The sequence below is a fragment of the Falco punctatus genome (genome assembly GCF_963210335.1).
Source record: "Falco punctatus genome assembly, chromosome: 1".
Classification (NCBI taxonomy): domain Eukaryota; kingdom Metazoa; phylum Chordata; class Aves; order Falconiformes; family Falconidae; genus Falco; species Falco punctatus.
In genome coordinates, this window is record NC_137580.1 from 95,722,460 (window position 1) to 95,748,306 (window position 25,847).

At 43.7% G+C, this 25,847-nt stretch overlaps 1 protein-coding gene across 11 annotated transcripts in view; it reads left to right on the forward strand.

The window, feature by feature from the left end:
• KDM2B (lysine demethylase 2B) overlaps positions 1-25,847 on the forward strand; it is a 125,943-nt gene that overhangs the window by 83,488 nt on the left and 16,608 nt on the right. For all 11 annotated transcript variants that reach the window (XM_080369810.1, XM_080369811.1, XM_080369814.1 and 8 more), the window contains 2 exons: positions 1,483-1,569; positions 24,073-24,297. In XM_080369810.1, the coding sequence (XP_080225936.1) occupies positions 1,483-1,569; positions 24,073-24,297 (312 nt within the window). The remainder of the gene's footprint in view (positions 1-1,482; positions 1,570-24,072; positions 24,298-25,847) is intronic.

Genomic DNA, 25,847 nt, shown 5'->3' on the forward strand with positions numbered 1-25,847 from the left:
GGGAAAGCCAGCCCCAGGGACACTCGTCCAAACCCTAGTTGAGTCGCTAGTCTGCCTGCTCAGGCTCTTGGGGCATAGAACATGCCATCGTACTCTGGGCTTTAGTTGGGTGATTACAGATGAATTCCAGCTGCGCTTCCTATTAAAACAATTACCGTATTTTAAGCTCTTTTTGTATAGTGTGTGAAATTTTTAATTATTAAAGCTCTACACTGGAGACTGACAGAGCCTGGTGCATGTTGTTGTCTAATTAAGCTTTTTTTCAAGAAGTGTGTATACTAGGGAGCAACACCATTGAACTTCATTGTCTGGGGTTATCTCCTAAATTCTGTCAGGATGTAATTTCCAACCTGCAGTTCTTGTTTGGTTATTTTAGAGCATTTTTTCCCCCTGTAACCTGTTAGTGCTTATTTGGGCTTTGGTTTTCAGCAGCATAGCAGAATCCTCCTTCTGACTCGTTTTTGTTTTCATTTGTTGTCTTTTTCAGCTACCTGAACTCCAAATGAAGGGCTTGTAGCTACGTTAGCAAGTACATAGAGAGTCATGGGGAGCAAGCACAGACTATTCCCAACTGCACAACTGAGTACACTTAAAAAGGATTCTTCCCCACCTCTGTGTTGAGTTTATATGGTCATGGGAGTGATTCACAGTGGTAGGAGCTGTGTAAGCCAGTGCAACCCACTCATGAAATTTCTAGGACAGTGCATCAAAGCAAAAAGATTTGGTGGGGGTGGAAGGGAGGGGAGACCAATCTTTTTTCTTTAATACTGTAGTGTCAAGAGTCAGATCCTTTCCTAGTGAATACTCAGCAACCTGAACACCTTACCCAATCACATAAATGAACTAGATTACAACAGCTCTGCGCTGCCCATCAGTGTGGAAGGAAGGTCAGTGGAAATGACGGTGCTCTTGAATTGCCATGTGCAAAAAGAGGAAAGGTTACAGTGCACACTTCTGTATCTTGACTTAACTGACTGTTCAGGCATCTGAGGATTGCTCTGAACTACACACTTGGTGCCCTGTGACTGCAGAAATAATGGTGGCAGAGCCTAGATGCTTCTCAGACCTTCTGTAGACTTGATGAAGAGAGGAGGTGTTAACTGTGGTGCGTGGTGGGGTCGTTTGGGATTTAGTGAGCTGCAGTTTAAAGGGAGAGGTGATATTAGTATTAGACTGATACCAGTGGAAAAACACCAGTCTTTTGGACACACCATTTTTAAAGAAGTTGTAATATTTGAGGTGATTTGTGGCTGATTTTGCTGTCTGTTTTGCAAGAAAATTTACATCTTGGATCTTAATGACAGGTGCAACAGTTTCAGTGTGAATCGGAAGTTTGGAAGCAAAAGTAACTTGCAGAGATGTTAACAAGTCAGCAGAGATCTTGTCACTCTCATCAGAGTGAAGTATTGTCTTCTCTGAGACTGCGCTCTTTGGTTGGAGAACTGTTTCTCTGATTAATAAAGGCCTTTTCATTTGCAACAGAACATACTGAAGGAGCATGCTGATGATGACCAAAATCTTGCCATTTCGGGTGTCCCTGTGGTCAGCTGGCCTAAGAAGACCACAAAGGTAATGAGACATAATTACTTACTAATCATTGTTGCTAGGTCTTGGTGTGTGTTTATCTATAATCTGGCAAAGTGCTGTATATGGTACTTTGGCAGCTGCTAGCATCTTTAACATGAAATGTTATTTTTAATGGTTTTATGATTAGGTCTTGAAGCAGCACTTAAAAGTGCCTCAGCAGGGAGAAATTGTTAAGAGTTTCCGTTTAAAAATAATTTGTTTGGGCCTTACTTATCAGTGTAAAACTTTAGTATGTCTTGATCATTTATTAGTCATGGTAAAATCTAAAAATATTGATGCAACGTTTTGTGTAAAATTAAATGATGTGTAAATCCTACAAACTGGTCACTTAGTAAGCACTCTCATTTGGGTGAGAGGATGTTTTTTCTCTTATACCATGAGATCTCCTGAATTGTCTCTGTAAGTGTACTGCTGTAACTTTGGAGGGTTGTTTTCTGTCCCTGCATCTTCATTTTTCCTCCTAAATATGAGAGTAGTTCTCTTCACTTTGCAGGAGAACCATGAAGCTTGCTTCATTAATGCTTATAAAGAGTTTGAAATAATTAACTAAAGAATAATGTCAAAAGGCTGGGTGTTATTTATAACAGTGTTATGTTTACCACACTCCAGTTATTCAGCACGCTGTAAAAGCAGCTTTGCTTATTTAGAAGATGTTTCATTGCTTCTATTTTTACTTTCATTTTTCACTGAATTAGTTTTATAATACAAAATTTCTTTAGAAATGCTTAAAGGGTCGGTCAGCTTAAATCAGGCTTCTATCTGAAAATCTGTTGTTATCATTGTAAATAACTTTCAAATAATTAACTGCGTGAATTATTTTCACTGTTCTCACTTTTTGTGCTGGTGGACTTGTCATGGCTTTGCATATAATCACTTTCAGCCACAAGAATTTGCTGTTTTCAAATGGGAAGTAGGAGACCATAAACATCAAACTGCCAGAGGAGAGTTGGGCAGAATGAGCATATCATGTTCCTTCTTGGTTTCTTTTTGGGTTTTAGCTGAGCATGTTTCAGATCAGTTGTATCTTGTTCAATACATATTTCCCTTTTAGTTTGTAATAATTCCATGGGAATATGCTTTGGGTTTATAACATTTATTTGTCTAAAAACAACAGTGGAAAGCCTTGAGAGGAATAGGCGTCGGGTTGTCCACTCCACTGCTTTGATAGCTGGTGTTCATTCATCAGTCAAGTATACTCCAGGCATTGAATAAAGCAAAATCTCTGTGACCAGAGGAAAGGTGGTGTGTGAAACTATAAAACAAAACTAAGAAACAACTGACTGTTACATCTTTTGAACATGTGGTAGAAGTGAGGATGTTTGTGTTTTGAGGCTTTTATAAGCTTTGGCATTTGCTAATGTTCTTGTTCACTTTATTTTGGAATCCTTGATACATGGTTCATTTCTTATATTTTATTTCTGTGCGTTGGCAACATAACTGTAAAAGATTTGTATTTTTTTGTGACTTAAATCTTATCCCTCTTTGCAAAGTCCATCTTGCTGGCTGCAAGGTTGGGTTTTTTTTAATTTTTCTACTGTTTATTTTCCTTTAGCCTTTCTGAAAGCAGAATCTTTTAGAAGGCATCATTGCTAGCGCTAAGGTACAATAACAAAGTTAAATAGATTGACTAATAACAAACATGAGGAAAACTTTCACAGAAAGTCAGGTTTTAGACTGAAGTTTGGCAATAAAAAAAATTTATAACAGAAGAATCCATCATTCTCTTCATACTTACTTTGCTTAATCAGTGATCAATTTGTATCATGTCTTATGCTTTAGTTAAAAGTTACACATGCATATGTGGCCGCGTGTTTCCTAAAAAAAGCTTGTTGTTGCACTTCTAATTGGCTAATGTCCATGTCATCTTACTAGTTACAGCTATTTCCCTTGTTTGAAGTGAGCAGATTAAGAAGACATGTCTTAGGGTTGAGCCTTTGAGTCCCAAATTAAAATATGTTAGAAAGACAATATAGGGGAGATTTGTATGAAGGCAGTGTTAGTAGTTAAGCTTGGTTATTTCTCCTTTGTGCCCTCTAAGTTCTGATAATTAAATGGAAGATTTTAAAGAGAAGAAAACGCTGAGTGGGGGGTGAGGAACAGGACGTGGGGGGACGGACACGACGACACTCCCTTTAAATTAGATTGTAGCTGGTGGAGCAAGTCTCTATGGCTAGAATACTCCAGAAGTGTTGAGCACAAGGCAGGGGAGTAAAACCAACCATTAATTCTGCTTTCTGTAGTATTGCTCTTGCAGTGTATAGGAGAAATGGCAAATACTTAACAGTGCCTTTCCTGAGATACTTGTGTTCAGAGGGAGCGGCAGATACAATACAGCATGGTACCAGCTATCGTGGGGCTGGTAAGATGACACTGTAGCTGCTGTATCAGGTTCCAGGGAGAGGAGGACTGTCAGATTCCAAGTCCGTAAAGAAAAAGAAGGGAACTGAAATCCAGAAAGAGGCGGCAATAAATGGAAAACGTGGCTCTTGCTTTCTCCCAAGAGAAGGCTCCAGAAGAGCTTTAGAAAGACAAGAGCAGCAGATGGAGAAGGAAGAATAAAGCCAGCATTAAATGCCAAAACATTTCAAAGAAAATGGAAATGACTGTAAAGAAAGGAGGGGAAGAAACTAGAAACAGCAAGAGAGCAGGGTGAGGGGAGAGGCAAGTACTGAAAAGGGACGGAGCAGGGAAAGCATAGAGCAGAGGGAGAGAACTCTTACTGAAGTAAAAGATCCCTGGAGCAGAGACAGGGAATGATTTAATCTGTGTGAATAACCCAGGTTGTGGAAGGGTGGTCTTAGTTATGTTGACTTGCTTTAGAAAGAACATGCCTTTAATAATCTGAACTATTTTCGAAGCAGCAAATATTTCCCTTTAAAATTGAGTCACAGTTTCTTTTTATGTGTTGTTAGTGTGACGTGCCAACAGTGTGTGCAGTTCTGTACTGCAAAATGGTTGCTTGAAGACTGTGAAATTCTGGGATTTAAGGAAGGAACGCGTTCCCTCACCTTAAATCACAGTTCACAGTGGATAAGGTGTAACTAAGTATGCGGAAGAACCGTCCATATGTCATGGCCCTGTTGTGCTGCATCGCTCCCGTCTACCTTTTCTAAAGGCATTTGGTGCTGTCAGTTATACTGCAGTTCTCTGTCAAAAAAAAATTACTCGCTGAGAAAAGAAACAGAAGTAATGATCAAAAATGTTTTTGTGAGGAGATAAAATAACTGGGTGACATTTGATGATCTTGTGGTTAGTGTACAAAATGGGAGGCAAGGGTCTGCGTTCGTTCCCAGCTCTGCTGCAGCCTCCTTGTGTTGCGTGAGGTGAATGGCACATTTCTGCTCCCTGAGCTTTTCTGTATGGAGATGGTGCTTCCCATCTGGGGAGGTTGTGAGGTGAAATTAATGGTTATAAAGGTCTGTGACACCTTCAGCAGAAAGTTTTGTAGTAAAATGTATGAACTGTTACTATTTTATGGCAATAGAGGAGTGGTGTGCAATTCATAGGCACCTCTTCCAGATCATATGTACTCATCTTTATGGAGCTTTTTTGAGTCTTTCGTACTTTTACTAATGTATTGATAATTACTTAGCACAACAATTACACTCCTGTAGACACTTCTTTTTTTTTTTTTTTTTTTTTTTTTTGGCAAATGCCCTTTCACAAGAAGCAAGAACCTGCCTTTTTCTTTTTAGCTCTAGAGTAAGAGAAAACAGTCCATTTTGAAAATAAGTCTCTGTTTAATAATCAGTCTGACTTTCCCAGCGATCCTAGGATATGTACAATGATCTTAATTTAGGCCTCTTCAAGGAATGTGGGACCAAGTGGATATTTGAAACCTTCTTGTCCCGGTGGTTGACTGATGGTTTACGTACCTTCAGACTAGATGGCACGTTTTGCCCAGCTGGCTGCTGAGCATGGATGCAGCTGTGGAAATGTAATCCCCATCCCTGTCCCCTTGCTGAGGGGTTGTGCAACAGTAAGTTGTCCTCACTTGGTGCAGTGCTGAGTGTTATTTGGGGGGGGGGTTGCAGTGGTAGTCTGCTGGCCAAAAGGAAGCACTCCATAGGGTGTGCTGCCTTGAAATTTTGGATTCTTAAGTGACTAAAGAGTGAGAAATAATCCTAACAAACTCACTCCTTCCCCATCCCTGGGACATAAACTTCTGGGTGGTGTGAAAAGAGAGCAGGGCCTAAACCTGATTTTCCACTGTGGTGACACATCACTAATCACTGGTGCAGAAAGCTGACTACTGTCAAGCCAGATCTGGAAGCCCACTTTCAAGGTTTGCTCAGCCCTACAATACCAGAGTTCCCATTTTATCTGCACAGGGTTTAGGGGTAGCATTTTATTTAAGGAACTCAGAGTATGGCCCAAGCAGAAACCATGCATTTTTCAAACAAGTTCCTATTTCTGGAAGACAACAGTCGACTATAGTAGCATGTAATTACACTCTATGGCAGTGCCTTCTGCTTTTATTGTGATAAAGATCTTTAGTTGTCTATGAAGAGCAGCTATAAAGAACTAAAATATGTTTGGACTCTCTTGTTCTGTGAAAAGTTAGAAATGCAGACTATGAGCCAGATTCTCATCTCTCTTACCTGGCACAAACCTAAAGCCACTGCATTTGTCAAGATAGCAAGTGTCCAAATATGTAATATAGGTCTGGCTGTGAGCAGAAGATGAAGCTGTAATTTTCAGTGGCTGGTTAACAATGCTGCAATCTGTGGCTGTTTTTCTGATGCCTGGTCACGTGCTTTTTTCATGTAATTTTTACCTGTTGATTTTAAGAGAAGATAACTTGAGAAGTAGAACAAGGAAATGGTAATATTTTTATTTAAAAGAGTACTATTAATTAGTAAAGGCCACAAACTGAAATTTTAATTGGATTATGATGTTGTTTTTTTTTTAAAAAAAAAACAACCTTCCCTGCAATTGGCAATGCAAATAACATTCATAGCTATGTATCAGTGCATGAGAACCAGGAAGAAAAAGTGGTAATTTAAAAAGAAAAAAAAAAAAAAAAAAGAGGAAGACATCTCTCGGGCTGGGTTTTCTTGCTGTTGTTTTTTGGACTTGCGGGGTGGCAGTGGGTGGGCACAGCATTGAAAGGGACCTTCTGGGGTTTTGACTCTATTTTTCTGTTACCATGGGCAGCATCTGATTCCAATCATTAGTGAGTTGTGTCTTAGAGCAGTTTATTTTTTACCCCATTATTTTTACTAGTAATCTTTTTGTAAAATTCTACAGATACATCCATATATCTGAAAAAGAAAGATTCTCTCATAAGAACTAATCTGTGAGAGGCAGAGCAAAAGGCTGATTAGTATGATTGAGGGAAGGTTGAGCTAGTCATACTCCATCAGACCAGGCAGTCCTTGTAGTGCGGTGTTCTGGTTTTGATGGTGACCAGTCACAGCTGTTGGAAGTGTTGTAAAAACAAAGCAGACATACGGTGATCTTTCCTTTGCCTATCTTCCCAATTAGAGCTAGAAAATTATATCGTCATCTTTTGTGTTCAGTGTCCCCTGGTAGAATTTTTTTTTTCCTCTGTGAATTTACCTGACAATTTGTGGAACCTGTTGATCTGTTTGATCTCCAGAGCATTCTGTGGCAGTGTCCCCCGCAGTTTAATAAAGCTCTGTGTAGATAAGTACTTCCTTAAGTTGTTTCAGATCTGTCCCTTAATATCATAAATACACTTCATGCCCTCTATATCATGCATTTCGAGAAATTTGAATGAGGTCTCTGTTCACCTTCTCTGTGCTGTCAATGATTTTATTTTTTTTTTACGTCCCTGTTAGTGCTTCTCAGTCTTCCCCCACTCCCAAGCTGAAAAACACTAGTAAGTTCAATCTTTTTCTGGTACGCAAGCCATACCATATGTTTGATCATTTTTCTCACTCTATTCTAGTTCCACTATAGGTAGTTTTGAGATGAGGGTGGATATGGGACTCCACAGCCACATATAGTATTCAAGATGTAATATTTAAGAGTGGAAACTAGAACATGTCTGGTTCAGCATGGCACAACTAAGTTGAAGGGGGAGGTGATTGTTGTGTAAGTACTTCAAGGAGTAAAAGCACGAGGGGAGGAAAAGAGTTATTTAAGCTAATGGACAATGTTGGCATGAGAACAAGTGAGTATAAACATATCATAAATAGATTTAGGCTGCTAATAAGATTTCTGATCATTGTTCATAGTCTGAACTAAATGACACACTTGGAAAACAGTAGACAACTGTGGGGGAAAGGGCGTTAGGTTCTTAGAAATAACTTATATTTAAAAAAATAAAAGGCAGTGGTATTAGACACCATCTCTAGATCTGGAGCCCACAGGAGGACCCTGGACACACTCAGTGTCTGCTGCAAGGAACGTTTTTCCCTTTTCATGGTGTTTCACATTAAAAGTGCTAGGAAGGGAAGATGTCCCACCTTTTAATAATAGAGCTCCTTTGTGTGTGACTCCGATTTTATGAGCATTTTTGTAACACTATGCATTGGATCAAACTTAAGAAATAGTAAGTAAATGGACTAAGAATCAGTGGACACAATAAATTTGATTGTGTGCAGAAATTAGGGGGTAAAAGCATAAATTCAAGTGTTTCAGTAAACTTCAAACGAATGTAATTTTTCCGAAGTGTTGAGCATTGTTTTACATTAAGTTTTCTTTAAATTCGGGGTGAGAGGTGCTAGGTGGACAAAGAACATTCCTGAAAACCTTTAAATAAATACTTCCAGTTTTTACTTGCTTGCTTACCAAGAATTCCTACCATAGCTATCGCTAGGCCAGCTCCACCCAGAGAAGCAAGAGCAGTGAGGTACTAGTTACAGCAATTAGTGTTTTAACCAGAATGGTGTCTGAAACAGATCTGAGCACGTATAAATGGCACAACATCAAAACGGCATCAGTTGCAGGAGCCTGCCCGGGGGCTACCACCAGGAAAGCAACATTCCTCGTAGTAGCAGTGGTAAAACTCTGCCAAATTCCCTAAGACAGACCAGTCCTTGGAGATCTATTCAGGGTACTTCCTGTGGGAATACGAATGGATTAGAAAGCAAATACTGACAATTAAAAACAAGCACTTAAGAAATAAAGTAAAAATCGAGTCCTCCTAGTGTTGGAAAAAATGTGGGAAGGGGGAGGGTAGAAAGACAGCAAAACAATTCTGTGTACAATGTATTTTTCTGGTTGAGATTCAAATAAGTTTTACATCAGTCATTCCAAGTGGCTCAGGAGCAAAAAGGGGATTTAAACTGTCACATTTCATCCTTGCCAGGCACCAGCTTAAAGGTGTTTGAAGTGATCTCACACAGCACTGCCTGAACTCTGCTTGGTGTCAACAACAGTTTTAAATGCCAATAGTCTGCAAGAAGATTTGCATATACAAATATGTATGTATTGTGAATCCTTTTTGTTGATTAAAAAGTCCTGATTATAAAGTTTATAATCTACTGCAAATCAGACATTTCTTGGTTGTTATCAGATGCTAATAATTAATTTCTCTTCCAGAAAATAACTCCAGTACAAAAGAAAATCAGGATTAAAATAAATTTAAATTTGTTTTTCTCTTTATTGATTTAAATTGTGATTGGAATCAGCAATTTAAATAATTTTGAATAATTTCTGTTCTTTTACACTGTAGAATAGTAGACGGGCTGAAATTTATTCGGAAAAATATCCCAGTTCTGGTTCCTGACAAATCTATTAAAAACCAAAACCACATAGCTGAGGTCTGGGGGATTTTTTTTTTTTAGGGGACTTCCCACAGTAGCAGTATGCATACAAAACTAAACCCTTTCCCTGCTAACTACACTTGGGAACAGGAAAAAACCTGATGCACCAGAACCGAAGACAACTTTGGGTACTGTGCAAAGGAGTAAAAGCTGTTGAAGCTACTGGGAGTTTGTCAAGTGTCTGCTTTTCTGGAGCAGTGCTGCTGAGGAAGGCAGCTTCCTGCCTGACTTGTTTATTTTTTCAAGCGCTGCTTCAGTCTCTTCTGAACATTAGTCCTCAAGACAAATTCCTTTCTGTGGTAACTCCACGCAGGCCAGAGGAGTTTCAGGGTTTGGTGTATGTGTATCATACATAACATGCCCAAAGAGCTTTACTGCGTCTTGCCTCAGTATTTTTCGAAAAGCTTTGCCTGGTGACTTGACAGATTATTTCTCACCTCAAGAGGCTGTACTTGAAATATTGTGTCCCTTCAGGGAGTAATTATAAATAGCAGGGACTTGAATGAGCACCTTCTTAATCTTCCATCTTTGACTTAATATTTTCCCTTCTTATCAACTCTCAGCTACTTGCTTTGAAATCTGACCAATGCCTTTATGTGATTAATACATCAAACAGGTAAATTAGAGCCATTTTGACTCTGAGTGGAAATTTGAACAGGTTGGGAAAAATGAACAAGCATCTCTATTTTCAAACTGTTGTGCTCCAAGTATCATACAAGATTTGTGTATTCTTCCCCATTGTCATATGCATGAATATTCAGTAACATGAATTTTTCTCAACTCCATCTTGACTGCCATTTTTCAAGATAGCAGCTTTCTTTTTTATTTCATGACAGTAAAAGTGCTCATGAGAACTGCTTTAGTCTTAAGACCTTTTTCTTAGATGGTGTATGTGAAATGAGTTGACAGGTCTCAGATTTTATCACCAGGACCTTGCCTATATCCATGGCCAAGTTGGCCAACAGAACCAAACAAAAAGCTAGGGTTTGAACCTGGTTTAAGTATTCCAGCATCCTTGTGCTCTTGCCCACCCCAACATTAAAACCATTCAAGCTTTGAGTTACGTATCTGAGATTTAATAGTTTTGTTTCTGGATCGAAGCACATTGGCAGAGCAATGGGGAAGGCGTTTGTCATGCCACAGTACGTGCTGCACAATTATGGACATTAATCCTGCGTGCACTTTTCAGAACAAAATCGAATTGTATGTTCTGTCCCTGAGAAGATGGCTTCCTTTTAGTTCCCTAGCACATGGAAATTAAAGTCTGCTGAGAATATAAATGAGGTCTTGTTTCAACTTTGTAACTTTCCTGCAGGCACTAGCAGACCAGATAGAAGAGGTACAAAAGTGCTCTGCTTTTTGAAAATTAGCAAATACAACAAAAGATACGGATAAATTCTGATAAAAGCGAAACAGCTTTAGAGGTAGTTTAACGTGGTTTAGCTGTTTGTCCTGGATGTTTCCCTTACAAATCTAAGTCAGGCTTGTAGGTGACAGCTGAGCACCTGAGCTCTCACGAGGCAAGCTATACTTCAGCTTTTCCTTTGGTTACCATTTGTTTGCCACTAAATGCTTGGGTTTGGTCACTAGGTTTTAAAGCTGCTACCCACATGTTGGACACAACTGACTGTCTTACAGCGTTCTGTCCTGTGTGTCAGAGTGCACTGAGCCACTTAGAGGAAAGCAGGTTATATATTATGGTTAATCCACTCAGCTAGCAGCCACATCAATTTGCATGTCCCTCCACAGCGTGGCAGTCACTTCTTATCTTCTTAGGAACCTGTTTCACTAGGTTTTGCATTTGCTGACAGAACATGGCTCTTGAAGACACAAACTGTGCTGTGGAAGCGCTTTGTGGCCTTAAGGATCTGTGGAAGAAGGAAGCATGGCAGGATTTTTTCATTTCCAAATGGAGAGTCCCAGTCATGCCACAGCTAGATGAACTTGATGTTTTACTACTCTGCAGCCTTACTCACTATACTTCTGAGATGACAGGGTGTTGGGTTTGGGGGGGGGGCGTGGTGGTGATGGTGTTTTGTCTTTAAGGCTTATGAGAGGTAGAGTGAGTTACTGTCAGCACCTTCTGTCTGGGCTCTCACTGCTTTGGGTGTTGCTCCACTACTGCATGTAACAGTCCACAGTTGTCATCCTTCACGAGAGAGTCGTACAACGCTTGCTGCCTTTGCTTCTCTTGTGCTGGGTACTGGTTAGGGAAAGTATGTGCAGCAGGCGTTACATGGAGGGAGTGATCAATGTATTATTTTGTCATGAGTTACTTTATTTCATCTAAGGTTGATCAATCAGGCTGTTTTATTAAAGAGATTGTGATGGATACTCAGTGCATCTGATGATGACTCTTATGTCATAGTTCAGATAAAACAGACAGTAGGTAGTGGTAGCATGATGATACTGGATGGATATTTAGGTTGTCAGAATGTCACTGCTAGTGTTCAGAGTACGACTGAAATACTGGCTAGAACTCGTGAGAAAAGTGTCATGAAATTTGCCGAAGCCCAACAGTTAAGATCGTATTTCATGTGAATGGACACTTAGACCAAAACAACAAACCTTAGAAAGCTGTTGGGTAACTCTCTTATTCTGATACAGGTCAATAATCATGATTCATAAACATCTCAGTGGGTTTCCTTTCCAAAAACATGTGCTGGCCTGTAGAAAGCAGCAGAAGCTCAAATCACCAGATCTTTTTTCAAGGACTTGCATATAAACCAGTTTGAGGTTGTTTTTCCAATTGTTTCTGTGTATTTTTTTCTAATACCCGCTAAATATACTAGTCTATAAAAATGCATAAAAAGTTTCAAGGCAAGGTTAAATCAGAGGTGTGTTTGTGCCACATATTTTTTTTTTCACTCATATTGAGAATCATAGGTTCTTAAACTCCAGTGTCTAATATGAAAACACAGGTCCTGTTTAGCACTGGTAGCAGTGACTGAAATCTGTTGGTACAAGAGATGCTCAGGAGCAAGTGAGTAAGGTGCAGGGGTTGTTACTCATCCTCCCCCCGTCTTGGTTTTACTACTTCAGGATATTTGCATGAGAATAAAATCTGGTTCTTTGGCACTCATCTGCTCCTGCTGTTTATTCTTCGCTTGAGGTTATTGTCTCAGTTGTGACAACATAATTGGTTTCCGTGGAGAAGATTATGATATTGATGAGACTTATATATGACTTCAGGTGAGGTGCAATCAAAGCAGCAGTTCAGAATAGAAGGTACTGTCTGTTTTCATGCAGTTTTCACTAAGGCTCATTCAGGAGTTTAATTAAGGATGTTATTTATTACTGAATTGTATCACGCAAAGCTGAAGTATGGACACAGTTATGCCAATACTGGCATGACTGGGGTCAATGCTGCTTATTTTGTTTTCTAAACTGATGTAAACTGCACCAGGCTAGTCAAATATACACTGTTCACACAAGGGTTGCTCACTATTTGTTGTAATTTAGTGTTCTCTAGCATAGACAAGCTGAAAAAATTGAGCTGGAAAATGCTCTCTTAATAGTTCTTTCTGTGTATTAAGTATTTCTTTGAACAGTTAGCTGCTCTTGTACAAGGTGAGATTTTTTGAGAGCAATTATAATCAGCAAAGGTTATTTTATTGTGTTGTTTTACCCCCACTGATTCCCAATTTGCTGTTTTATATCATATCCTATCCATATTTTTTTTAAAACGCCACCTTGGCAAAGTTTACCTAGCATTTAGAAATTATTCTGAGATCTTGGCATGTGTGTCTTCACTCCTAACACAGGCTTCATAATTAGAGCTCATTTGTCAATTGTGTTGCTGTTGTAAGCAGCAGACTGGAACACACTCTCCCGTGGCAGGGCTGGCTGAGGTTCTATGTGGGTTACACTTGGTGACCTGCTGCAGCCCAGAGAGGCTGATGCAAATATCAAGAGTGCTAGCGTGCGTTGCAGATGAGAGGAGTAGGGTGATCTATGTCATGATTTAATTTGCTGTGAGTGACATTTCGCTGTGGTGTGACTGGTGGATTGTCCTTGGGGGATGTCACAAGTTATTTTTTTCTCCTCTCTGGATTATGGAACCAAAAGGCTAGAGGGATGAACTAGTGTGAGCCAGGTTACGTGGAATCACTACAGGGTAGTGGAGACTTGGTCTGCCCACAGGCAGGTGTGGGACCAGTGATCTTCCTTCCGGATGTCATCTGTTCTCCTGCCTCTGCTGGCGGACAACTGCATAATGAACCACAAACACTGCTGTAATCGTGTCAGTTATCCTTGCTGCCTGGTTTAAAGCTGTCCTTTGTAGGCCTGTCATGAGACAGGCATCGCCCCCTTCCTCTCTCCTCCAGAAAACATTGGATTCTGATACTACCTTGTGATTCTGAAAGCCAAGGCCTTAGGCACATGCCTTTCGTGCCTCAGCTTTCATCTGCTCCTGCTCCCGGTTGTGTATGAACACAATGGGGGGAAGAGAGAAACCTGAGGAGATAGGCTGAATGTACCCAGTCTCGTTCTGGAGAGCCCCATCGTGTGCTGCAAGTAAACTCTTGGCTCCTGGCATCGCGGATGAGCAGGATTGGGAGAGTACCATCATGTACCCGTAACATGAGCTCCAGTTGGCAAGAGGACAGAAGTGCAAAGAAAGAACAGATATTTAAGGTATTGAAAATAAGGAAAGGGCATAATGACATGATCCACTTGGCTTTATCAGCAGTCACCTGTAAATATGTGTTTGAAGTTTGACTGTGTTTTGTTACTTAAAACCTCAGCGACCAGGCCTTGTGTAGATCAGGGTGTCACAAGGGCTGTGACCGGGCGTAAGGCAACATTACTGCTGGCTCTTGTGCCAGCTCCTGCCTGTTGCTGCCTCTTCTGGGCTACCTGAGGTGTTTCTATGGCCATGTGGTAGTTCAGACGCGTGGAATCGAGCTGAAACTAGTTTGGCAAAAATCCTGATGCAAGGACCATTAGGTGTGCTGCTTTATGGCTTCTTGGTTGCTCAGCACATGCAAATATTTAATCTCATGCTTAATTCTGTGTTGTGGGCGTAGGACCCAGAGGCAAAATCCTAACAACTTGAATGGAACCGGGATTTCCCCTGAAAGCAGGCCCATCAATCCAATGGGAAATTTAATTCTTAGTGCTCAAATTCAGGCCTGTGTGTCTTGACCCTCAGCTGCATGCTCTCGAGGGCGAAGGCAGTGTCCGCGTTTGGGTGCTGGCCCTGCTGTGGGGTCCCGAACAGCTCCTCAACCGACCGACGTGTAACATTTCATAGTGCAGGGAGGATGTTTTATTGTAAAACCCCAGAGGCGGCTCAGGCCGTGCAGAGCGGGGCTGGAAATGGTTCCTCAGGAGCAAGCTAAATCCGGGGGTGCCTGCCCGGGGAGCGGCGTGAGGCCAGGCGGGAGCAGCTCCGGGAGCCGGGCGGCCTCGTGTCCCATCTCCCCCCAGCGCTGCTTCTGCCGCTTGAACCCGCGAAGTTTGCTGGGTGCCCTCCTCCTCCCGAGGGATGGAGGCTCCTTGCCCCGTCCCTCGGGCGGCAGGTAGCGGCGGCGAGGCGGGCGGCGCGGCTGGCTGGCTGGGCGCCGCTCCTTTGTCTCCGGCAGCCCGTGCAGCGCCGTGCACCCTGCGGGCGGCCGCGCATCCCGGCGCCGCGCATCCCCTCCCCTCCCAGCCCCGCTCGGCACACCCAGGCAGGCCCAGCCTCGGCCCGCCCCCGCCGGCCCCCTCGGCAGATCGCGGGGCTAATTACCAGCAGGGGGCTAATTGCCAGCGGGGCGTTAAAGCCCCCCCTAGCCCCCTCGGCCCCGGCCGGGCTCGGCCGCGGCGAGGTGGCCGGCGCTACCCCGGCCGAGCGGCCGCGCTGTCCCCGCTGTCCCCGCAGGCCGGCTTTGTGCAAGCGGGCCGCGATTGGCCGTGCCGGCAGGGCCAGCCCCTTCCTGGCTGCCTGGCATGAATATGCACGGCCCCCCTTCCTCCTCCTCCTCCTCCTGCATGTGTGTGTGTGTGCGGGGAGCGGGGCTCCGCCAGCAGCGCCGCTCCAGCCATGTCAGCTCGGCTCCGCCTGGGCCCACCATGAGCCATGGCCATGTCTGCGAGCGCCGACGAGGAGGACTACGAGTCGGAGCCGGAGCCCGAGCCGGGGCCGGGGCCCGAGCTGGGGCCGGAGCAGGTCCGGGGCGGGCGGCGAAGTTTGCAGCAGGAAGGGAGGGGAGGAGGCCGGGCCGGGCAGCGCCGCGCCGAGCCGCGCCGGCAGCGGGGCCGGGGAACAATGTGGGGTCGGGAGCGGCCCCAGCCCGGCCCGGGGCAGCGCCGCCCGCCGTGGGGCTGCGCCCGGCGGCTCCGCGGGTGCGGGCGTGTCCGCGGCCCCCGGTGCCGCCCGCCGAGCCCGGTGCGGAGCGGGGCGCGGGAGCCTCCCGCGGGGGGCCGGCCCGGGGCGCACGGCCTCGCCCGCCGTGGGCGCCCGGGGGCACCGGGAGTTCGGCACCTCCGAGGGCCCCGCGCCGCTTCGGGGGCGAACGCGCTTGGAGCGTGCGATTGTCCCTCTCGGGGGCTTTCCCTGTCGTTTCCAGAATTATTTTTTTTTTTCTAATAAGATTCCTCAAATAGCTGAGAGGGCTGCAGGACTTCAGGAGAGAGTCTGATGCTGAGCTTGTCTTAGTTTGATTTATAGCCAAAACCTCCTTTCCATTCCTAGGGATGAGGGATGTAGAATAAAGAGAAGGATGTGTGCTGAAATGAAAAGACAACTTTTATTAATACTTTCAGGGTTTATTCTCTGAAGGTGGGTTGGTTGGTTGGTTTGGTGTGTTTGGTTGTTTTTTTTCCCTGTCGGGGAAGGAGAATAAACTTTTTAAATTTATGAAGTAATCTGTGAAAAATAATCCAGAACATGTGTTCTAGATTGCGTATTTTACTCTCTAAGAACTGCCTAAGCAATTAAAAATGCACCAGGAATAGCATTAAACATGTGTATGCAATTTAAACATAAACTTGATAGTTTTGTTCATAACTCAAGGTGTTTTGCTCTTTAAAATAGCCTAATAATTTGCTTTTAGAGACAAGTTTCTACGTAGGCCGGGTATTGAGTCTGTCCTCCAAAACCCATCTCGTTTCTAGTAACTTTACTGTGATTTGCTTCATAATTGCACTAAGAAAGCTGAAAAAGGGCTGAAAAAGAGTTTGGGGTGGTGGTGGTAGTGGTGGTGTGCTTGGGTGCTCCCCAGGGATGGCAGATCTGGCACAGAAACCCTAAGAAAGATGTTTATGTGCTGCACTGGCCTGGTGTAGTTTCAGTCCAAGAACCTAAGCTGGGTCTTGGATGAGTAACTTTATTAAGCCTTTACTTAATTCTGCAGATTGTGTGAATGTGCAGGCCTGTGCTGCTGCTTGTTTCACTGCTCAACTCCCAGACCTGGTAGTTAATAGTCCCAGCCCCCTTCCTTTAAACGTTGTCCTATGCTAGGCCTTTTCCAGTTGCATCTACGTCTTGGTGCGATTACTGTACGCTTTTTTTTTTAAAAAGAGCTTAATCGTAGGAGAGCAGATTGGTCTCAGCTGCATTGTACCAGCTGTGAAATTGCTACTGGAGGTGCTAGTTCTTACTGGATGAATTTGGAAAGTTGGTTACATTCTGAGATTCTTCAACTCTTCTAAAACCTGAGGATTTGATAGCGTTTTCATATTTTCATAGTTTAAAACAGAAGTTAATGCAAGAAAGTGGAAATCCTTCTTGTGGGATTTCTTAACAGGCCTGGTCTGATCCTAGATTACAGTGGTGTGACTTACATTGCAAAGACCTGTGGAGTGTTTTTCTTTTTGTTCAAAACACTTGTGGTGGTAAAACACCTCATGTGGATCCAACTGTATTTTTCATACGCGCCTGCTTTAACATGTCGTTGCTATATTTTTCTGCACAGGATGTGTCAAATTGTATCACATAGCTTTTCCTACTACAGCAGTCTCTGGTATGTAACAGGTGAAAGGCTTCAGCTCTCCACAGGTGGAGTTGAACAGCACAACTTTAGTGCTTGGGTAGGAGCTGCAGGTTTTGTCACTCAAAATTTTATCCTGACTTTCATTCTTCTTTCCCTAATTTACATCTAAACTAAGAAGGCAAAAAGGCTGCCAGGTTTCCCAGCATGAGAGCAGGCAGGATTTACTGCACTTACAGCAGTTGCAGTCAGCACCGGGGGCTTGGAAGCGTGTGGGTGCCAGGGCATGTGTCCTGCCTGGTGCTGGTCGTGCAGAGGGCAGCACCCTGCTGCAGCCCACCAGCCTTGTTGGGCTACTTGCAGTAGGAAGAAAGTTGATTTCTGACTGTGACGCTTCAGCATGTGTAAACAGACTGAGGAAAATGCTCCTGGGTGGGGGAAGGGGAATTTGTCCTGAAGTAGCAATAAGAAGAAAAGCTGCAATTGCAGGAGGTGCCCCCAAGTCTGTATAACTTCCTGGTGACTTTCTTTTTAAGAGCTCCTACTTTGGATGCAGCTTATCTACAAAAGCATATTTTTGCCAATGTATCTTATTCCACCCTCTAGGCCTAACTTTTACCTCCTCGCTGGCAGAGGAAAATAAACAGGGGTACTTGCATTGGCACTGACATGCCAGTTTATCACACCCTAAACAACATAACTATGCTGGCAGAAAGGCTGCTGGAGTGTCACTAATGGCCAGATGAATCTGTGAGGTATAAACTTTTCTATTTACTTGTGGGAAATTGATCTGTTTATTCAGTAGTGGAGCTCTGCGTGGTCACCTGGAAGTGGTCGCTAGGAGCTACAATTGCTTTTTGCAGGAGAGGATGAGAAAGCTTGTGGGTGTGAACTGGAGGAGATGGTGGCAGTGAACCTGTGGAGAGGATTAATACTGTTTGGAGGTGGCTGGGCTTGGAAAAGTTCCACTGCCTTCCCTTTCCCTCTGATGGTGCTTGCTTAATGGGGGACCTTGCACTTGCCTTGCAGGACACCTCCACCCTGGCAGGAGCGTATGCTCATGATGGGTGATGACTCTTGTAAACCCTCACTGCTAGAGGAAAACAATTCTCCTGGAGTTTGAGTGTGTAGACTTTGGGGCAGATATGCTTTAGTCAGACATGTGTGATGTTGGTTTGCACTCTTCAGTTGATAAAGCTGTTAAGGATGTTATTGGCATAATTCTTGCTGTCTTAAAGTAACATCTTCCTTGTCCCCACTGAAAATCTGCAGTCCATTCATCCTGTCCTTTCTTCCTCTAAGTTCTGCCTTTGACAAGGGTTTTTATTAATCACTGAAGAGATGTAAGGGCTTAATGCAGAAGAACTGTTGACTTGGTTGCGATTATCTAGTCCAAGGCTCTGTGTGTTGAGCAGGCTGTCAGCTTGCCAGGGAATTTAATGCCAGTCCCTGTTTTTCAGGGTTAATGTAGAGTTAATGACGGGGTCTGTTTTAGAGACCTCCGGTTAAATGACTTTGGTGAATCTTAGACCAGTGCGTTGGTATGTGTGTTGTTGGTCTAACTGCTGCTGGTCGTTGTCAGTTTGGTTTTCTTAGCAGGAAGGCCAAAACTACGTGCCCAGGAGGCTAGGAGAGGGACACGTCACTGGAGCAGTAGAGGACACTGCTGCTTGCTGGCCCTAGGCACCAAGCAGGGAGCCATGTCCTTCAGAGCTTCCACCCTGTTTGAATTGAAAAATGCTCTTCCACATCTGCTCACCTCTGATGCTACAGGAAGAGACAAGGAAATAATTGACCAGAAGCCTTTGCTGTGGCACTGTGTGAGCTTTTCCAGTGCCCGGTATCAGCCTGTGACCCCAACACGTTTAGGCTGGCGTTCAGTTGACAACGGTTATGAATTGTGGGTTAATGTGTGTGGCTTGTTAGTTTGGTTTTTTCCTAGTGTTTATTTATCAGATGTTATAAAGTAATTGGTAATTAAATGTGTCTATTCTAAGTCCGTTACAACAATTATATTGGGATGCAGTACCAGTCTAAGCACAGGACTGGCACCTGGGAAGTCCTGGGTCCTCATCTTTCTTTCGGTGCTGATGCAGTTGCATGGACGTGGTCAAACTATGGCACATCAGAATAATTGGAATCTGTCCATGTGTTACAGAAAAAATCACCCCTGTCTTGCAAATGGAAGGGATATATTTATGTGGCGCAGCACTTTGAAGCAATGAACACCATGCATGTAAGATGTCTTGGAGAGATTTATGTGGTGGATACATAAGCTATTCAGATTGTACTTGGTTAGGAGGTGAAGTGCTTCAGGGTCTCACTGAGCTAGCCAGGTGATAAGCCCTTCAGAAGGGCACTGCGCATGTCCCTGGATTTTTCTTGGAGATGTTGAGTCTGAAATAATGGTATGGTGCTGCTGGCAGCAGTTTAAGCAGGTCACTGAAGCTGAGTGGTGGAATGAGACCCGTGCCCAGGTGAAGGCTGCTTGCAGAAGAGCTTCTGGGCTGCAGGCTTTGTCAGCCTTGCTTTTAGGACTAGAACTTTTCTTCCTCCTGTACTCGATTGCAGGGTCAGCTGATCTTCCTCTCCAGAGCAGAGGAGTTCACATGAAGTTGCCTGGTGACAGTTCCAACAGAGCCCGATTGTTGGGGGATAGCAGTTGGGGACCATCAGCACCTACTTAATGATGCATTTAACAGCTTATAGCTCTTAAAGTGTTATCTCCAAAGCTTGATGCTCTTGGTATTTTTGTTTACCTGAGGTCTTTTGAATTACTCTTTGCAACTGTGAAGGTTAGAAATCTGTTGCTGTAAACATCAAAGTTGTGTTTCTGTTACAGTAAGAGTTGTGCTCAGGGCAGAGGCCCTTAGTGAATCCGTTGACCCGGGTGGGTGGCTTTTTGGTGACTGCTGGGTGGGGAAGTGACATATGGTAAAAGTGTGTTAAAGTACCTGTAAGCAGGCAGTGAAAACTTCCCAGCAGCCAAATGTTTGTCGGTAGCCAAGATAAACTAATGTTCCAAGTAGCAATTCTTCCAGCTATCGTTTCCCAGGGGATTGTTTAGAATTGGAAGTGTCATACCTGGGCTTATTCCCAGATCTACCCAGCCCTGTTGAGAGACTTAAATTGCTGATGACTACCCCACCCAGTCCCCTAATTGTTGTCCACCTGGAGTGCTGTTGAAGTTGCTGGGATCTGGAGGAGCTTAGCACTTCTGAAAATCAGTTTGCAAATTTGTCCCCTTTCCTGTCTGAGGAGCCGGTGTGTTTAACCACTGTGTGTGTGTGGGGGCTGACCCCAAATTCTTTATTTGTAAATGTCTTTGTAGTTCATAGTGTATTACATTTGATGGCCTAAGTTTACTTTCTGCACCTGGATGCTGTAGAGACCATGCTGCGTCTGCTTCATGGCCAAGAGTAGGTTAACTTAGTGTGTTGCATAGCAGTAATCGGGGGGGGGGGGGGGGCACAAACCCACAAAAAACCCCAGGGTGTTTTGTTAACCTGTCTTGTTTTAGAGGCAGTGCAAGTCGACCACCTTTCTAGGTTTCAGTGTCATAGGGGTAAGTATTTAGTATATTAATCCTGGTATGTTTCAGCAGCTGCTTGCACAGTCTTTGTTGTGAGCTTGGGAGGGTGGTTGTCATCACTTCAGTATCTTCCTACCCCTCTTCTGAAGACTCTTGCTGTGGCCAGGGAAGTACAGGCGCAGTTTCTGTGGAGGTGCTGGAGAATGGAGAGGATTGCTTGTGATGGTATTTCAGGCAGGCAAAAAAGTCTCTTCAAGTTTGGTGTCATCTTTCTTTTCTTGACAGTTCTCAGAGGTGGCTGCTGGGGACTGCAGAGTCAGCAGGCACAGGCTGTGCTTGTGGGTCTCAGTTCATCTCCTTGGGAAAGGAGATGATAGAATCTGCTACACAGGTGGGAGACTACATTGGTCCAGAACGTAGTTCAGGGCTTAGTGTGTCACAGAGTCCTGATGCTGCTGTTTGTTGGCCACTGTCGTAAAACCAAGGAATCCTGCCATTCCCTACCGCTTGCTCAGTATTTGCAAGACAGCTCCATAGAGTTGTGCTTGGAGGGTGGCAAATTGCAGGACAGAGATGAGAACAGGAGCTGGGACAGAAATCTTTACCTAGTTTGGCTACCAGGGATGGTTCGTTGTAAAACTGCAGTCTGAGCTGGAAATCCTGCAGCATCTCTTCACTAACATCAACCTGGAATTTATCTGGCTGTCTGCCATGTGCTAAATAAACCCCAAGCCATGTTGGAGGCTCCGTCCACCCCCTTGAATCCCAGCCCCTTTCTGGGATAGCAACCCACAGGCCAGATTTTCTTCTGTGGAGGTTTTAAGCGACCACTTTGGAGCCCCTTGAAACTAGATACTAGTGGGAATTCCGGCAAGGCCTCTCTAACCTTGCTGGCTGCGACATCCTGGAGTGAAAACGTGGCTTGGATTGAGGATTGGTTGGTTGGTAAATCAGTGCAAACGCAGCTAGTACAATTGCTTGAATTTCCTCATGAGCAGTGAAGAGGTCTGGGCAGGTTAAGAAATGTTACATATGGTGAGATCGCAGTGAGCCACCTCTGCTGTCTGCTGGTGACTGGTAAGGAAATCGGGGTTGTGTGTGTAGTCTGGCTTCAGATTGTCCTTGTACCTTCACCTTCCTGCCTTTTTTTTTTTTTGGGGGGGGTTAGGATTCTCAAATTCAGCATTCAAGCCATGCTTTTTTTTTACTGCTTGTATCTTTGCAGTGTCCTGGCACTTAAGACACTGTCCTCAGAATTAGGATTTGGCTCATATTACTGTGGCAGAGTCAGGAGTTGTCTTTCAGCTGGAAAAGTACCGAGTTTGATTTTTCCTTGAAAGAGATTGCATTTTAAAAAGACCATTCTGACGGTGTTGTAACTGTCGTTTGCTGCCTTAAAAAAACTTAATCCTGTTCAAACCTAGTGGGAAGGAGTCAGGTGCTCATGTGGAATCTTCTATGTGCTGCTGGCAGAAGGGAACGGCCCAGGTTGTTGTACGTGTTTTGGTTTAACTTGTTCCCACTGGTGTCTAGCCTTTTTGGTTTGTGTCTCTCCCTCCCTTCGCTAGTGGAGGTAGACTCTTTAATAGGGAGAATGGAGGAGTGATTCATAATGAGAAAGGAAGTTATCTCTTACCTAGGTTGCCTTTAGAGGCAGAGTCCTGCCATAGCTGACTTTATCCTTTAGAGACTGAAAAGTTGGTCTGAAAGGTAAATATTTAGAGTGGCTGAAATCCAGGTGTCAGGTGTGGTTGCCAATGGGAAGGAAGCTACACTTGTCCCTGTTCACACAGCAGTGTGATTCAACCTGCAAGCAGAAAACCCACAACTGTTTGGAGGAGAATAATTTAAAACTTGCTGAAATCTGTGTAACCTCATCAATTAAGCAATGTTTCCTCCCACCTCAGTTATGATAGTAGGTCTGTGGGAGAGAAAGTGAAGAGATCTAGCTCCTAGCTTCTCTGCTTTCCCAGGACTGAGGTTCCTGGGGTGGACACTGTTAAAATATCAGCACTTTTCTGCATCTTAGAGGAAGTCACTGGAGCATTGCTAGGACAGCTGGGAGGGAGATCAAATGTGGCAATGTGGCTTTTCTTCAAGGTTGTATAGTAGGACACTCAAGGAAGCTTTTGCAGTACCAAATAGAATGTTTCCATACCCTTTCTTTGAAAAGCTGCAGTGGAAATTCTGCATGGCATTCCATAGCCAACCTGCCCCTGCCTTGGGGATTGCCCAGAATTCAGCAGGAACAGAAAGTGAAACTGGCTGGTCTGTTGGGCATATGTTGAGGTGCAGAAAGTGGAAAAATTGTATAAATGCTAAAGCAGATGAGCTTTTTGGTCCTATTATTATCAACTTTATGGAGAAAGCTGTCAGTGGTAAGAATGAGCCAAGCCAATTCTTGCGTAATTAGCCCCATACAATTACATGGTATTTAGGGATGTTTGGCTTGAGCGCTACGTTCTTGTGTATTAACAGGGAGTTTCTGATGAGAACATGAAATTTAGATATCCAGAGGTGAATATGTTGCAGTTAACCTAATCATTTAAAATCTTTTCCTGCTCCTTTAGCTTCTGTCTTAAAGGTCATTGAAAGCTAGACCTGGGATGCCCCTTTTAGCCTTTGCATAGCATCAGTTAGTGTTCTATTTTTGAGCACTTGCTGGTAGTGGATATGAGGGGAGCTACTTTGGAAGGGTTTTGTAGTAGTTGTGTTTTATTTCCTACTTTATCACTTGGCAGTAGTTCATAGTCTCCTATTTTTTTAAGGGAGATTGCTGTGGCTTGAGCTGTTGCTGCTGAGTGTTTCTCTGTTCTACCTGACCTCAAAATTAATTTGCTGCTTCCTTGGATTCTTCCACTTCCAGCAGAGGAAAGCAGACCTTCTGGCTTAACTTGGGGCACAATCCGAAGAGCTCCCTAGCCCAGAGCTCAGCAGTGGCGCACATCATCTCTTGACCTAAGCCAAGCATGTCACTTGGGACTTAGTCCTGCGTTGAGCTGTGCGTAAATTGATTTTCCTTGCCCTCCTGTTGAAGCAGGCTTGTTAGAGGCTTGGGATCGCTCATTTATGCCTTGGTTTCTTTGTCTTTTTACAATGCATTTTTTCTTGAAAAGGTGATGAAACTCCTTTAGCTATAAGAGTGATTGTATGCATCTGCTGAGTATTACCCATCTGTGTGTAAATCTGATACATCTGTCAGTTTTATGTCTAAGATGTGTACAACTCCTGTCCAAGTAAGTTCTCTAGCATAGGTGGTAAGTGGGATGTGAGATTAACCTTGTGTGTCTGGCTTTTTCAGAACAGGGCAGTCGGACGGCCCAAAGGGAAACTGGGCACTGCTTCTGCGGTGAAGCTTGCAGCTAATCGGACAACCGCTGGAGCACGTCGGAGGAGGACGCGATGCCGCAAGTGCGAGGCTTGTCTGCGGACAGAGTGTGGCGAGTGTCACTTCTGCAAAGACATGAAGAAATTTGGGGGACCTGGCAGGATGAAACAGTCCTGCATTATGAGGCAGTGTATCGCAGTAAGTGTACCTGTTGGTACGGATTGTTTGGAGATCCCTATAACTGTGTCTCTTGGTGACAAAGTATGAAACTGAGAACTCTGCTCTGAGTAGTCTCCAAAGTGCATCAGACAAAACAGTGTAATCCCTGCCCTCTCAGTTCAGATCTCTTCTTCCCATCACTTTTCATCTTCACCAAATCTTAAACCAGAATGCCGTAAAACTTAATAGCACAGCTTTCATTCTCAGTAATATAGAAGTGGAGATTATCAGTACACTGGAATTGGTGCTCAGATCACACTGAAATTTTGGGATTTGGGTGAGAAGGGGAAGAGTGGGAAGTTCCAATGCAAAGGGAGAAGAATTGTGTTTGCTTTGGATGTCTGATTCTCCTGAGAAAAGCTGCCTTGCAACCATCCTTACCATCTTAACTACTTAAGCAAATTAAGATGTGGAGAAATGTTTGTCTGGCATCCTTCAAGATTTTGGTGTTGGTGACCCCAGCCCCAGGCTACTTGGAGATAGGAATTTCAATTTGTTTGCTGTTACCTAGGCATATAGTGGAGGGTCTGATCCAGATGAGTAAAAGAGCCCTCAGGCCAGGGTCTTGTCTTCCTCGGGGACTGGAAATGGCTGTCAGGGGATGAACATCAGAACAGAGCAAGCAGGCAGCTGAAGACAGTTGCCTGGGCTCCTGTGGTACATTGCTTCAAGGCTTCTTGAGTCATAAGTGATAGCTTGATATTTAACAAATATTGACACATGAATCTTCCATTAAGTTGTCCAAACAGCTTTTGAATCTGTTGCTTTCACGCTGAATGTTGCAGAGCTGCTCCTCAGGTCTCATGTCCTCAGTTGCCCCCATTCAAGGGTAAAAATTAGCTTTAGCTTTTATCTTAATTGTTTGGAAGGTCTTGTTTATGCTGTTGTTAAGGGTTTGGTTTTTCTGCTGGTTTTTGTTGTTGTTGGTTGGTTGTTTTTTTTTTAAGGAACGGAATGTTGTTTATTCATAGCTGAAATATCACCCCATCTATACTGATTTCTCTCTTAACTCTTGTTACAGTTTCTTTCACTTAGGTTTTTGGTTTTTTCTTTAATTCTGTTGAGGAGACTGAAGTGGAGGCTTTAAATGACTTGGTCTGACACTGATAAAAAAAACTGATAAGCACTTAAGGTTTCCAGTAGTTGCTCCTGGTAGCTCACTCCATGTCCTGTTCTAAGCCATGTGCTGTTCTTGACATAGAGGATTGGATTCAGCTCTGCTGGATCTTTCAGTAAAGTACATAGAATATCTACCTTTCCGCAGAGTGCTTTTGCAGCTCAAGTGTCTTTTCTTTGAACATTTGATTTCCTGGAGTGTGGCATGAATTGAACAGCATGGATGAAGAATTTACTATTCTCCAGGGGCAAGAAATAGTGAAATCATGCTGCCTTTTTAGTGGAGGGATTAAATTAGGGCTGCAGTGTGCTTTCTTGTCCTGACTGATGAAGGAAACTTTCGTACTAAGCTGTTTCACTCTTGATAACGCAGGCTGAGCCTTTTGGAGATGAACTGGGTTCTCTTCTGGCTG